Source organism: Primulina tabacum, chromosome 3 (assembly GCF_025594145.1).
Source record: "Primulina tabacum isolate GXHZ01 chromosome 3, ASM2559414v2, whole genome shotgun sequence".
In the NCBI taxonomy this organism is placed as follows: domain Eukaryota; kingdom Viridiplantae; phylum Streptophyta; class Magnoliopsida; order Lamiales; family Gesneriaceae; genus Primulina; species Primulina tabacum.
Window position 1 is genome coordinate 35,383,595 of NC_134552.1, and position 16,156 is coordinate 35,399,750.

The 16,156-nt window shown below is 43.1% G+C and overlaps 1 protein-coding gene across 1 annotated transcript; it reads left to right on the plus strand.

Moving 5' to 3' along the window:
- Positions 1 to 15,217: 15,217 nt before the first annotated feature.
- On the plus strand, positions 15,218 to 15,760 carry LOC142538682 (uncharacterized). The gene has a single exon (XM_075643984.1). The coding sequence runs from the start codon at positions 15,218 to 15,220 to the stop codon at positions 15,758 to 15,760; it is 543 nt and encodes a 180-aa protein (XP_075500099.1).
- The last annotated feature ends 396 nt before the right edge of the window (positions 15,761 to 16,156 follow it).

The following is a 16,156-nucleotide window of genomic DNA, read 5'->3' on the forward strand; positions in this document are numbered from 1 at the left end:
GTCGAAATCTAGGTGGAATGGAGGCCAAAACACGAAACGCTCTTTCGAGAGTCAATTTGGCACATCGCACCGTAAATTCTCGTACGACCTCAAAAATGAACCGAATCACAAACGGTCAAAAACATGACCTTCCCAACTCAAAGGGGTACTGTCCAGTCCAAGGCCATGGGCTAAAAGCCAACCAAAAACTCGAACATGCCACCAAACCGACACAGCAACTTGCTGTAATTTTCCAGCAACTGTACAATCGTGTAACTTGTGTTGTTTTCGAGACTACCGGCCATTGGGGCGTGAATCACCAACCAGAGACTCTTACCAACATCCCAAGGAGTGATTTGAACCATGGCTAAGGGCCCTAGGCCATCCACAATCCGCATCATACCAAAACTCAACCGAAACTCCAACCGAGAACCAACGTGCATGCGTGTGTAGTGTTTTGCTTAGATCGATGTCTTGCGTCGTTCCAGTGGCCATTTGATTGACCATGGCACGATCTATACATATAGTGGCATGGTATGAACCGTGGCTATGGGCCATAGGCCAACCAAGATCCATACCAAGCAACCAAAACCGAAACCGTATATGCTGAAGAGGTTTCTGCATCGTCAAATGAGCCATCACTGCGACTTTCCTGCTCAAAGCATCCGCAACTACATTAGCTTTACCCGGGTGGTAGCTAATGTCACAATCGTAGTCTTTCACAAGCTCTAACCAACGCCTCTGACGCATGTTCAGCTCCTTCTGCGTAAAGAAATACTTGAGGCTCTTATGGTCGGTAAAGATCTGACACTTCTCTCCATACAGATAATGCCTCCAAATCTTCAAGGCAAAAACTACGGCCGCTAACTCCAGATCATGGGTAGGGTAATTCTTCTCGTGGATTTTCAGCTGTCGAGAAGCATACGCTATCACTCTCCCATGCTGCATCAGAACTGCACCTAAACCAAGCTTCGAAGCATCGGTATAAAGGACAAACTCGCCGGGCCCTGATGGCATGGCCAAAACTGGTGCTGAGATAAGAGCTTGCTTCAAAGTATCGAAGCTCTTCTGACACTCCTCGCTCCAAACATATTTCACATTTTTCTTGGTCAGTGCTGTGAGTGGAACGACAACGGATGAGAATCCCTGAATGAACTTCCTGTAATATCCTGCCAACCCAAGAAAACTGCGGATCTCGGATGCATTCTGAGGCACAACCCAAGCTCTGACTGCTGCAACTTTTGCGGGGTCTACCTCAATACCACTGCTTGAGACAATATGGCCCAAGAACGCCACCTTCTCTAACCAGAATTCGCATTTACTGAACTTTGCGAATAATTTGTGCTTCTGCAATGTCTGCAACACTGTGGTCAGATGTCTGCTGTGCTCCTCCCGACTCTTGGAGTAGACGAGAATGTCATCTATGAACATTATCACAAACTGGTCGAGGTACGGCTGAAATACGCGATTCATGAGATCCATGAAGATCGCTGGCGCATTCGTCAGACCGAATGGCATCACAAGGAACTCGTAATGACCATAACGAGTCCTGAAAGCTGTCTTCGAAACATCAGCATCTCTCACCCTCAACTGGTGATAACCGGAACGCAGATCTATCTTGGAGAAAATCGAAGCTCCCTGCAACTGGTCAAACAGATCCTCAATCCTCGGAAGTGGGTATTTATTCTTCACTGTAACCCTGTTCAACTCCCGATAGTCAATGCAAAGCCTCATCGAGCCATCCTTCTTCTTCACAAATAAGAGCGGCGCGCCCCATGGAGAAAAGCTCGGGCAAATGAACTCCTTGTCGAGAAGTTCCTGAATCTACTTCTTAAGCTCTGCCATCTCTGTCGGTGCTAGTCGGTACGGCACTTTGGAGATCGGAGCCGTACCTGGCATAAGCTCAATGGAAAACTCCACCTCTCTCTCGGGTGGCATACCAGAGACGTCTTCGGGAAAAACGCCTAAGAAATCTCTGACAATCGGAACATCTGAGGCTGACTGGCTGGGTTCCTCGGGGACATATAAAAAGGTAACTAGAAATGCCCGACACCCTCTATGCATGAGTTTCCTAGCCTGAACATACGGAATAATGCGCGGTAAAGGGAAGTACCTGTCCGGCTCAAATAAGAACTGCTCCATTCCAGGCGGTCGGACAAGAACAGATCTCTGCTGGAAGTCTATCAACACTCTGTTCCTCAATAGCCAGTCCATCCCTAGGATGATGTCAAATTCTGGCATCGGTAGCACGATCAGATCCGCATAAACAAGATTACCGTGCAGCTCAAGGTCTATATCTCGGATAACATTGGTGGCTGCCATCTCCTCGCCTGACGGCAACACTACCGAAAAGGCTGTATCTAGCCCAATGGTCTGGATCTTGAGAAAGGTTGCAAAGACCTCCGAAATAAACGAGTGAGTGGCCCCTGAATCTATCAAGGCCTTGGTAGCGGAACCAGATATAAAAATTCTCCCTGAAAGAGCGGAGCTCTAAGTTGAATCCAGTAGTTACAAGAACTAAACTTATAGACATGCAAAGGTCAAGGTTCTTCTAGCTTAATTTCCCCCAAAATAAATCTGAGTAGAGCATGCAATCCTATAACAGTTCTAAGTTCAAATCTAAATTCCGATTCCCAAAACACGGAAATTCAAATAATAACTTAAAGTTTAAAGGTACCTGTCAACAACATAGTCTTCGGGTTGGTTTCCGCGGCATGGAGAGCAAAAACTCTGCCTTGGGTAGGCAGATTCCTCTGAGGACATTGCAGCAACATGTGGTCTGGACTGCCGCACTTAAAACACTTTCCTTTGCCAGCCATGCATGCTCCAGGATGGCGACGTGAGCACCTGGGACATACGGGGTGCTCCTGAGTCCTCGGGGCTGGGCGTCCCCGCTGCTGCTGCTGCTGGCCTCGGTTCCTGGACGGTCCACGAAAAGGCCTCTTATTCTGCTGCTGATGCTGATGAGGAGGAGGGCGGTGCGGCGCCTGGACTGGGCGCTTGCCCTGGCAATCCCTCTCGATATCCCGCAGATCCTGCTCTGCGGCTAAGGCCTTGGAGACGGCAATCTCATAAGTAGCAGGGTCAGATACCCTAACATCCCGGCGCAAGATCGGCCGTAGTCCCACCAGGAAATACATCAATTTGGCTCTGGCCTCATTCGCTATCAGAGGCACAAAGTGACAGCCCCTCTCGAACTTACGGATAAACTCTGTAACCGTCATATCTCCCTGTCTCAGACTCATGAACTCGGTGGTCAGCCTGGTGCGAACCTCCTCAGCAAAATACTTGGAGTAGAAAACTTCCGTAAAGCGGGTCCATGAAAGTGTAGCCAAATTCAAGGCTACCGAAGCTCCTTCCCACCATAAGCGGGCGTCTCCAGTGAACAGGTAGGTGGCACATCGGACTCGGTCTGCGTCCCCCAGCTCCATAAACTCAAAGATGACCTCGAGGGATTTGATCCATCCCTCGGCAACCATGGGGTCAGATGTCCCAGAGAATTCCTTCGGGCGCATCTTCATGAATCGCTCATAAACAGCCTCGGGCCCTGTCGGCCTGGCTGCGGCTGCGGCTACGGCAGCGGCATTGTCCCCCCGCAAACTGTGCGAAGAACTGTGCCATCCCAACTAACATCTGGGCACTCATGTTCGGTGGGGGCGGTGGAGGAGGTGGTAGGTCTCCCTCCGATCTACGCTCCTCCCTGTCCTCTCGGCGAGGCTCCTCCTCTCTGTTGCGCTCTAAAATGCGTCTAGGGGGCATACTGTTCCAACATAACCCATACGTAACTAACATGCATAATTCCATAATTTATTTTAAATTAACACTGAAATACTGAAAATCTGGAAGCATGCTGACAAAATAATTCATGCTTTAACTGAAATGCTGAACAAAATGCTGAACTGAAAAACTTACAGATCGAAGACGTGGCTTCGTGAGCTTCTCGCGGTCAGTAGTAGTGAAACCCTATACAGAACCACCGCTCTGATACCAATTGTAAAGTGCCCTAAAACTTCTTGCTTGAAAATTTGCGGAAAAATTAAAAATTTGCTTTTTAAAAGAACTTAAATGGCCTCATTCATAAAATCACTGGTGAATCAAGTTCAATATTTCAAAATATTGCAGCGGAAGAAAATAAAGTTTGCCAAAAATCACAATTTAAAAATATCCAACGACTGATAAAATGTTTGCGGAATAAAATAACAACTGATGCTCTGAGATCCTCGGGTGCCACTACTGCCGACCCAAGCTGGCTCACTGGTCCCCGCCCTCGGCCCTGGCCTCATCAGTACCTACAACAATCAAGTCTAGTGAGCCTAAAGACTCAGCATGCATATATCGCAGGTAACGAGTAAAAATCTGAATTAAAATATGCATGAGTTAACATATCCTGTCCTGAGGCATGCTGAAAATAATCTGTACTGAGCAATTATAATACGTGCATAACTGAACTGATAATCAGTGTAAAAAAAATGTTTGCTACTTGGAGCCTGTACTGGAATAACTGGTAAAATTCTCTGTTGAGATTATGTTTTACGCCTGTGGCCCCTGCACTAAGCTGAACTGATCGGTAACTGGCTACCGGGGAGGCTGAAGCTGAACTGAGCTGGCCGGTCACTGGCGATCGGGTGGTACCATACTGAACTGATCGGTCACAGGCGACCGTATAAAATAACACTCCCACATAGTGAATGAACCACAAGCCATATCGCATAAATCTCAAAATAATCATTTTCTATTTAATGCACGTAAAATAATTAACTGGCATAATGAAAATGTCCCGTAATTTTACCAACTGGATTGGATTGGATCGTCCCCAGGCTTGCTGCAACCTAACTGTGCCATGAAAAATATGCAATAGCTTAAACTTGACCAACTATGCAATTTAGTTCAAAAGATGCGATTATGACGCCTAATGACTTCGCATTTAATCATGACTCCGAGCCAACCTGAACCGACACCAAACCGACGTATAGTCATGATTAAAATATGCTGAAAAATCGTAAAATAATGCTCTTAAAATGATAGGGTCGAAATCTAGGTGGAATGGATGCCAAAACACGAAACGCTCTTTCGAGAGTCAATTTGGCACATTGCACCTTAAATTCTCGTACGACCTCAAAAATAAACCGAATCACAAACGGTCAAAAACATGACCTTCCCAACTCAAAGGGGCACTGTCCAGTCCAAGGCCATGGGCTAAAAGCCAACCAAGAACTCGAACGAGCCACCAAACCGACACAGCAACTTGCTGTAATTTTCCAGCAACTGTACAATCGTGTAACTTGTGTTGTTTTCGAGACTACCGGCCATTGGGGCGTGAACCACCGACCAAAGACTCTTACCAACATCCCAAGGAGTGATTTGAACCATGGCTAAGGGCCCTAGCCATCCACAATCCGCGTCATACCAAAACTCAACCGAAACTCCAACCGAGAACCAACGTGCATGCGTGTGTAGTGTTTTGCTTAGATCGATGTCTTGCGTCGTTCCAGTGGCCATTTGATTGAGCATGGCACGATCTAGACATATAGGGGCATGGTATGAACCGTGGCTATGGGCCATAGGCCAACCAAGATCCATACCAAGCAACCAAAACCGAAACCGTACATGCTGAAATTGTAAGGGCCGAAGGGACATAGGGGCGGTTGTGATGTTTTTATTAAAAACCGATGAGCCATGGACCAAGCCACCAAAAGGGCGACTTAGTCATGTCTTAGAAATGCTAGCAGAGTGATCTAACCATGGCTATAGGCCCCTAGGGCAGCCAAGATCAGATCCTTCCTCCTTGCCAACAAGCTGAATCTCGAAACTCAAATGGACCAAATGAGAAGTTGCTGTCCATTTCTGAATTTCCAGCAACCAGGGGCTTGAACGAACGGACCAATCTGATCCTAATGCATCCTATTACATGTATTGAGGTCGCCTTGGGAGCCTGGAGTCGAACCAATCACCTGAAACTCACAAACCAAGAAAAACGTGAAGCTTGCCAAGAAATATAAAAAAATTCTGCATGTGTTGTTTTCAAAAGTTTTGACATGGATCTCGATTTTTGCTTGAATAAACATGATCATGTACTGAAAAATAAATGATAATATGACTTGATTGAGGTTTAGAAAGAATCTAGACATGCCTGGTTATCGTTTGAAATGAAAACGAAAAGAAGAGACGAGACGGCGCGGAGGAGACGGAGTGGCTTCCTTTTCTACCTTACCTTGCTCTCGATTTCTCTCTCTTCTTTTTGGCTATGTACCTCACGATTTTTACCTCTGAAAATGAGTCTGAATTCACTCTGAATTTTCGAAAAGGAGAGGGGGGAAAAGATGGTTAGGAGGGTGAGGGAAGTGGGTGCAAGATATAAGGAAGATCCAAGACCAAGTCTTCTCATTTTAAATTTTGAATTCTAGTTTGATATCAAATGAGTTGGTGGATGTTTCTAGAGGTAGTGGCCGATTTTTGCTTGTTTTCTAGTCTAGGATATGTCCATTAATTTAATTAAATTGTGCTCTCAAAAATCCTAGAATTATCCTACAACTTACATGCAAAGAAATGTTCAAAAGGTTGATGAGTTGGCAATTAAATTGTCTAGCAACTATGGGGGCCGAAAATTGCAATAAAATGAAGGGGAAATATTGTTATCTAGTCAACTAATAATCCTTGAAAGCCTTACTAATCCTTTGAATAATTTAGTGAGCTAACCCCTTAATTAAGTAACTTAAATGAGCTCATTTCTTAATCACTTCAAATAATTAAATTAAATTCTCAGACCTCCCTTTCTAACTTAAATGAACTTACTTGCTAGCTAAATTAACTTCTGGAAATATTTTTTGGATCTTAAATTCTATCTCAAAACTCCAACTCCAGTCCGGCCTCACTGAAATAACTGAAATGCTAAAAATCAAACTACTGAACTGAAATAATGAATAATTAACTTCAAATAAATGCATTTAAAATAATTATGCAATAAAGTCAATTAAATTTAGAAATCTAGAATTATGCATGGCTTAAACGTAGACTGATTTACGGGTTCTACAATATCGACTAGCTCTTCCTCCTTCTCTATCCGGGATACATGACGTTTTTCATGTATCGATGCTGCGTAGATACATGCCAGATTATTCTCTTGTCATTCGGCCTGACGAAGCTGAGCTGGATCAAACGTTGAGTTATATTGAACAACCGATACAGATTCTTGATCGGAAAGAGAAACAACTCAGAACGAAGACTATTCCACTAGTGAAAGTCCAGTGGAGTCGTCATGGCACCGAGGAAGCAACTTGGGAGACAGAAGCAGATATGAGACAGAGATATCCCGAGTTATTCTCATGATGTGAGTATTTATTCAGCTTTTGATTTTACTGTTGTTTTTACATACTTGGATTAATTGATTTCACGTTCGAGGACGAACTAATATCTAAGAGGGGGAGAAATGTAATGCCCTAGATTGTATGTGGATAAAATGAAAAGATGAAGTGTTGCTTGAAGAAAGGGACCGCACCCGCGCCTAGAGAAGCACCGCACCCGCGGTGGATGGACAAAAAGTTAGTCATTTTTACAGTAGGATCACCGCACCCGCGGTCCAAGAAAGAGTGCACCCGCGGTTGATGGACAGAGAGTTGGAAAGTATTTACAGAAATGACACCGCACCCGCGGTTCAAATGTAACCGCACCCGCGTTGATGACACCGCACCTGCGGTTTTATATGTAGCGCACCCGCGGTCGTCGATTTTGGAAAGTGGGTGGACCGCCGAAGCTTGAACGCACCCGCGGTTCCTGAACTACCGAACCCGCGGTCATGCGTGTCACTTGGAAAATATGACACTTGCCCCTCAACATGCAAGATATATATATATGAATTGTCATTCATTCTTCCTCATTTGCAGCAGATGGAACGAGAGAGAGAGACTTCAAGAATTCCTTCATGCTCTATTTCTTTTGGAAATTGATTGTATAAGATATCTTCATCAGAATTTTAATTAGAGTTCAGATTTGTGATCTTCTCAACCAAGGCTACAAGAAGAGGTAAATATTGTTCAATTCCAACATGATTTAGATTTTATGTGTTGGAGAAATTATGATATGGTTACTATCAGAGATTCTTGAGATTATAGATGTCGTATATTCGCAATCGGATCGAAGAAATAGTACCGTATGCATTTGTTATGAATTTTAGCATATTTTGATTGAGAATAGGCAGATTTTGAGAGTATGATGTATATATGATGATGATTATGAGTTGAGACTTATGAATTGTTGATATATGTTGAGAGTTGGATTGACCGGTATCGGGAAATTATGTCGTTATGCCGTTAAATTGTACCGAGATCAAGTATTGAATTGGATAGGTGTTGATTGAGATTAGAGATTAATAGAATGTGTATCAACATTTTCATTTCAGATTTGGTATTGACAGATTCGTCATCGAGACTTCGACGTCGACAGACATTGTGCGACGAAAGGTATAATTCATGTTTTGTTTGGGGAAGACACAACTCAAATGAGATTCAATTTGAGTTTCCCAACCAAATCACATACTAGAATTGTTGTTTATCTTTTGATAAGAATTTGATTTGTTTATAGATTTATATTTAAATCTCTTCATATGATGATGTCTTGTTTAGAGATTTATATTCAAGCCTTTGAGATAGGAGAGTCATTGGCAGACTTGCCAAACTAGATGTTCGGTGGTATCGACGCTTCAGATCAGATTCACTCCGATTGTAGACATTCGATACAGACATGACCGAAGTCTAGGAATAAGACGTATAGTTACCCCGATTGGGAGGGTAGGTGACAGACAGTGACGTCTTATTCACACCGGGATCCCTAGAGTAGAGTCGAGTCGAGTCAAGACATGATTTGATTTGAATTGCATGTTTATATAGATTGGTTTCATAGACTATGAAGCCCATTATTATTGCTTTGATTCATGATTTATGATTATGTATCAGCATGTATACATGTTTTATACTGGGATTTGTTCTCACCGGAGTTTCCGGCTGTTGTTATGTCTGTATGTGTGCATAACAACAGGTGGGGCAGGATCTGGGTCACGGCAGAGATGAGATCAAGATAGCGTGGTGACTACGGGCGCAGAAGATCACTAGTGATATTGTACTAGATTTGTACTACTCGTAGTTTATGGTTTGTATTAAACATTAGTGATGTGTTTGTAGTAAAACATGACATGTATATTATATGTGTTGTAATTAAATAAAGAAAGATATTATGCGTACTATTTACATTTGAATTAATGTTAAAAAGCGAAAATTTGACCCACATTTTGAATAAAGATCCAATTAATCCCCAAGAGAATTGAGTTAGAGCCCGGGTCCCCACATAGCAGGATACTACCGACGATTTATCATTGATTTCTCCAGTATCGCAAAACCGACTACCCAGTTGACACAGAAGAATGCGCCATTTGTGTGGTCTGAAGCTTGTGAGTCTAGCTTCTTGGAGTTGAAGAAACGACTGACTAGTGCTCCAGTGTTGACGATACCTTCAGGTACTGGTGATTTCGTCGTATATTGTGATGCATCTCACAGGGGGCTAGGATGTGTTCTTATGCAGCGAGGACATGTGATTGCATATGTCTCGAGACAGCTGAAACCACACGAGATTCGTTATCCAATTCATGATCTTGAATTGGCAGCCATCGTATTTCTTTGAAGATATGGCGACACTATCTCTATGGCGAGAAGTTTGAAATCTACTCTGTTTCACAAAAGCCTGAAGTATCTGTTTTCTCAGTCAGAGTTAAACATGAGACAGCGTAGATGGCTCGATTTGTTAAAAGATTTTGATTGCGAGATCAAATACTATCCAAGAAAGTCGAATGCAACAGCGGATGCATTGAGTCGAAAGGTATGTTCCCTATCCTTATCGACAATAGGTGTTTCGAATATGATTGAAGATTGCTGTTTGTCTGAATTAGTGTTTGATACAGATAGTAGACCACTACGACTTGCTACGATTCAAGTTGAGCCAGATTTGATTTTGAGAATTAAAGCAGCACAAAGAACTTATCCGAATATTCAGAAGTCGATTCAGATGGTCAGATCAGGACATCAGTCAGAATATCAGGTACATGATCATGTTTTGTATGTGAATAACCGTCTTATAGTGCCAGATGTTTCCGATTTGAAACAACAGATATTGTCAAAAGCGCACTGTAGTCGGTTCAGTATTCATCCTGGTGGCAGGAAGATGTACAAGATTTGAAGACACAATTCTGGTGGAAACAGATGAAGTCAGATATTGCAGATTTTGTGTCTAAGTGCTTGAATTGCCAACAGGTGAAGGCCGAGAGAAAGAAGCCCGGAGGTGTAATTCAGAGTTTAGGTATTCCTGAATGAAAATGGGATCACATTTCCATGGATTTCGTTACGAAGTTACCACGATCATCCCGGGGCTGTGATGCGATTTGGGTCATTATTGACAGATTGACCAAATCTGCATGCTTTATTCCGTACAGAATGACGTACCGACATGATCAGATGGCCGAGATATATATCAAAGAGGTAGTCAGACTGCATGGTGTGCCGAAGTCGATTGTATCAGATCGTGATCCACAATTCGCTTCTCATTTCTGGCACAGTCTGCAGCAGGATTTATGTACGACATTGCATCTGAGCACTGCTTATCATCCCCAGACAGACGGACAGTCAGAGCGGACTATCCAAACATTAGAGGATATGTTGAGAGCTGTAGTGCTAGATTTTGGCACTAGTTGGCAAGATTCACTACCACTTTATGAATTCTCATACAACAACAGCCATCAGACGAGCATCGAGATGGCACCGTTTGAGGCTTTATATGGCAAGAAGTGCAGATTTCCTCTGTATTGGGATGATGTATCTGAGGTACCAGAACTTGGGCCTGATATGATTCATGAAATGACTGAGAAGGTGAAGATTATTCAGAATAGAATGAAGACGGCGCAGGATAGACAAGCCAAGTATGCGAACATCAGACGTAGACCGTTAGTATTTGAACAGGGAGATAGAGTATTCTTGAAGATTTCTCCGTTCAGAGGCGTTGTCAGATTTGGCAAACGCGGGAAATTGTCTCCTAGATACATCGGTCCGTACGAGATTCTTGAAAAGATTGGCGATCGAGCATATCGACTTGCTCTTCCTCCTTCTTTATATGGGATACATGACGTTTTTCATGTATCGATGATGCGTAGATACATGCCTGATGCTTCTCATGTCATTCAGCCTGATGAGGCCGAGCTTGACGATACACTGAGTTATTCTGAGCAACCATTACCGATTTTGGATCGAATAGAAAAACAGCTCAGAACGAAGACTATTCCGCTAGTGAAAGTCCAGTGGAGTCGTCATGGCACTAAAGAAGCGACTTGGGAAACAGAATCGGAGATGAGACAGAGATATCCCGAGCTATTTTCATGATAAGAGTATTTATTCAGTTTTGATTATAATGCTGCTTTTACACGCTTTGATTGATTGATTTCGAGTTCGAGGACGAACTCATATCTAAGAGGGGGAGAAATGCAATGCCCGAGATTCTTGTTGATACGTTTGAATTGATATATAGTATGAATAAGGAATGCAAGAACAGACGGGGAGAAACGACGTTGCAAAACTTGAATTTATTGATAAAGAGAGACTGCACCCGCGCTTAGTCTTATACCGCACACGCGGTTGATGGACAGAGAGTTGGCTATTTTTACAGTAGGGACACCGCAACCGCGGTGCCAGACAGAGCGCACCCGCGGTGCTGCTACAGTAGGGTTACCGCACCCGCAGTCCAAGAATGAGCGCTCCCGCGGTCGTTGTTCCTGATTTTTTGATGGGGCTGCCGAGAGCTAAGCGCACCCGCGGTGAAAAGCTACCGCACCCGTGGTGCAACGTGTTTGATGAAAAATAAGACACTTGCCCTTGCCATGCATATATTATGTGTTGTCTTCCTTTCCTTCTTCCTTCAACACCAGATTACCGAGAGCACCATGGTAGAATTCTCAAGTTTGCTTCAAGCTTAGAAATTGAATAGCACACAAGCCGATCAACCGATTTTCAATGCGAGTTCAGATTTATGTTCCTCTCTTCGATAGCTTCGTAAGGATGTAAGTATTACTATTTTTCAGCATGTTCTGAAGTTAAGATGTTGGGGAAATTTTGATATGATTGAGATTATGCGTCCTTATGATTATTGTGAACGTATATTCGAAACCGGATCGAAGAAATGATATTGTATGCGAGTAATATGATTTTCCAGCATATATGTGTATGAGATTATGCAGATTTTGAGCTTATGATGTATAGATTATGATGGATATGACTTGATGATATTGATTCTTGTTGGTGGAGTTGATCGGTATCGAGAAATTACGCCGTTATGCTGTCGAAATGTATCAAGATTGATTAGTGATTCATACATATGTTGAATTGAGTTGTGGATTGATATTGGACATCTCAACATTACCATTTCAGATTCATATAGACAAGCTTTGACAGATATAGACTTCGATCCCGACAAAGATTGTACGACAAGAAGGTATAATTCATGTGAATTCGGGAAGATACAACTCAAATGATATTCGATTTGAGTTTCCCAAAATCACATACTTGTTATATTTGTACTTTATATTGATTTATATATATGTACTGAGATAGGAGAGTCATTGGTAGATACGCCAATTTGCTAAACGTTCGGTGATATCGGAGCATAGGGGAAGATTCACTCCGATTGTAGAATTCGATACAGACAGGACCGAAGTTTAGGAATAAGATGTAACGCCACCCCAATTGGGAGAATAGGTGGGAGACCTGTTACATCTTATTCACACCGGGATCCCTAGAATTAGATATGAATTGAGTCAAAGATATGAGTTTGAATTACATTGCTTGACTTATTCTGATTATGTTTTATAGTCTATAAGATGTATTGTTGTTGATTACATCCATGATAGTATGTTCATGATTTATATTGTGTATATGCATGTATACATGTTTTATACTGGGATTTGTTCTCACCTGAGTTTTCGGCTGTTGTTGTGTCTGTATGTGTGCATAACGACAGGTGGGACAGGATCTGGGTCGCGACAGAGATGAGAGATCGAGATAGCGTGGAGATTACGGGCGTAGAAGAAGATTACTAGTGGTTACTCAATAGACATGTACTACATGTGGTTTGTAGTTGGTATTGAACACTAGTTTGTATATATGAAATGAAACAAGACATGGATTTATGTTGTTGAAATAAAATAGATAAAGACCTTGTGCATGTTTATATGCATTTGTTTATGATATTGTTAAAAGAAATTTTTTTATGACCCACATTTTCTAGCAAAGATCCAATTAATTTCAAAAAAAATTGAGTTAGAGCCCGGGTCCCCACAGAATCTGAGACAGCTTTCAACACAAAAAATGTAGAACTTTTTGATACCTTCGATTTGATATAAGATTCGAAATTTTTGGATAAAAATTGAGTGAGTTATGGCGTTTTTCGTGGGACTGCTCAAACTGCGTTTTCAGAAAATTATGATATTGATGCGTTCTTGAAGTTTATTTATTGCAGGCTTCGTTGGGGATCAACGGGCGTTCGTTGTTACTTCTAGGTATGATTATTGTATGTCGTTTAGTGTCGATAGGTACTCGAGCACCTTAGTAGTCGTAGGAATCGAGTTGGTGTCAATTACCACGTTTTTGAATTGTATGTGCCATAGGGTGAACATCGTTGCTTTGGATGTTGTACGAAATTGGTTTGATGTTATAGCATGCTAGGATGGGTCTCGGGGTGTTGATTCATAGTCCGTGCAATCGAGTCTAGAAAGTTAAGCAAAACATGCACAAAAATTTTCGTAATTTCGCGTTCACAGTAGGTACACGGACCCATACATGGACCCTGACACGGGGTCCGTGCCTTTGTTTCTTTCACGGTGTCATCCTTGCGAGCCTACACGGACCCCTAGACGGACCCTAGCACGGGGTCCGTGTCCTCACTTCTTCCCGAGTTTCACTTTTGCGCACCTACACGGACCCCCATCCGGACCTCAGCACGGGGTCCGTGCCTTCCCTTTTCTTCACGAGTCATTCCACCGCACCCACACAGACCCGGAGCCAGACCTGGGCACGGGGTCCGTGTACTTGAGTTTTGGGAAATATTATGGTATGCTTTGAGGTTTGATGTCTTGGTTTAGTGCAATGTTTAACAATGTCGAGTCACGGGAATTTTAGAACGTCCTAAGGAAATGTATGAACTCGTGGGTAAGCTTGACTGTTACGTTTAAGTTACACCCATTAAGCTTATGAATTCACGTTAGTATGTTGCAGCAACGACCCCGATCGAAGTCCAACGGATCCCTCAACGCCAAGTAAGTATGAATGACGTGCAAGAAAATATTTTAAGTTTTTGAGGTATGCTAAATGTCTTGTGACCAAATTATGAATGGGTTTGGAAGTCGGTGAACGTGGCCGAGGACCTCTCCACCCCGTTAAATTATGAACGGGTTAGATCGAGGTTGGAAAGCGTTAAATTATTAACGGGGACCAACCATCCCGTTAAATTATGAATGGGGATCTCATGTATGTGGCAGTGGATACGTCCCTGTCAGCCCAGTACTGTGGTTTGTCTGATCAGGCGTTTATTATGCATGGGTCACTTGCTTTGAAACATGCCTCTACGCAAAATGAAGTCATGTATGTTTAAGTATGATCAAGTATGCAAGCATGTTTATGAAAGCTTTCAAGTTATGGCACGTCAATGTATGTATGCAAGTTCAACCTCATTTCAAATCCAAGCTTCAAGTATGTATATTCTATTTTAAAGTTGCATGCGATTTTATTATGTATTACTTGCTATTCTCAGTTTATACGTGTTGAGTCTTTAGACTCACTAGATTTGATCGATGCAGGTGAGGATGTCAATGAGGAGACAGGAGGTAGGGGCCAAGGAGCAGGCTTGCACTGAGCGGGAGGCTAGACCTGAGGACCGCCCATGTTATTTTAAAATTTTTATGCAAGTTTAAAATACTCTGATTTTATGTTGTGATGCGAGAGGTTTGAACAAGTATTTTGTTAGCAAATTTATTTGGTGATGGATGATTTCAAAGATATTTTTATGATTGATGAGATGACGACCATATGGATGTTTATATTTAAGAAAATTTTTAATTTTTCCGCAAATTTTAAGTAGTAAAAAGTACGGTACGTCACACAGGGGACCTCCAACACCACCATCGCCAGCGGACCCAGCTACCCGAGTTCTTGAGGATATGGCTAGAGTTTTGGAGCAGGTACAGCAGGCTCCAAGACCGCAGGTGTATGTTTTTCAGCAGTTCCGTCGGCTCAACCCGAAGGAGTTCGGGGGTACTACTGATCCGTTCTTAGCTGAGGGATGGATCCGATCTCTAGAGCTTCACTTTGATTATCTGCAGATGAGGGATGGCGACCGGGCCAGGTGCGCCATTTATATGCTGAGGGATGATGCGTCCCTATGGTGGGAGGCAGCCGCCCATGCTGTGGACTTGGCCACCCTTACTTGGGCCAGGTTCAAGGAGTTATTCTATGGGAAGTACTTTATAGCGGACGTCAGGGGCCGCCTGATGAGAGAGTTCATGAGCCTTAGACAGGGAGATTTATCTGTGGCAGAGTTCATCCGCAAGTTTGACAGGGGCTGCCACTTTGTGCCCATGATAGCAGGGGATGCCGCCCAGAAGTTGAGGCATTTCCTTGATGAAATGAGACCTACTCTTTGCCTAGATGTCATGCTGATGAGGCCGGCAGTTTATGATGAGGCCACCGCCTATGCTTTTTAGGTGGAGCAGGCTTTGCGAGAAGCATTTTGGTAGCAGAGGCCCCAGGGACAGGGTAGGAGGCCGCCGCAGCAGCAGCAGAGACCTCCTCAGGCGCCAGGGGAGCCTAAGCCAGACGACAGACAGCATGCCCACAATGCAACAGATTCCATTTTAGTAGGTTCATGTGGGGGACCTTTAACTGCTTTGTGTGCACTAGTAGAAAAATCGCTTTTTACTTCGCGTATTCAATGAAGTAATAAGGTAGTTAATTGCCGAAGTATATGGACGTGAAGTAATAGATGTACCTTTTACTTCGCATAATAACCGAAGTTGTATGATTGAAAATACTGAAGTCTTTGGCCGGTTTCCGAAGGAAAACCGGTCCAGAATTGGACCGGTGCCGAAGTAAGAAATGTG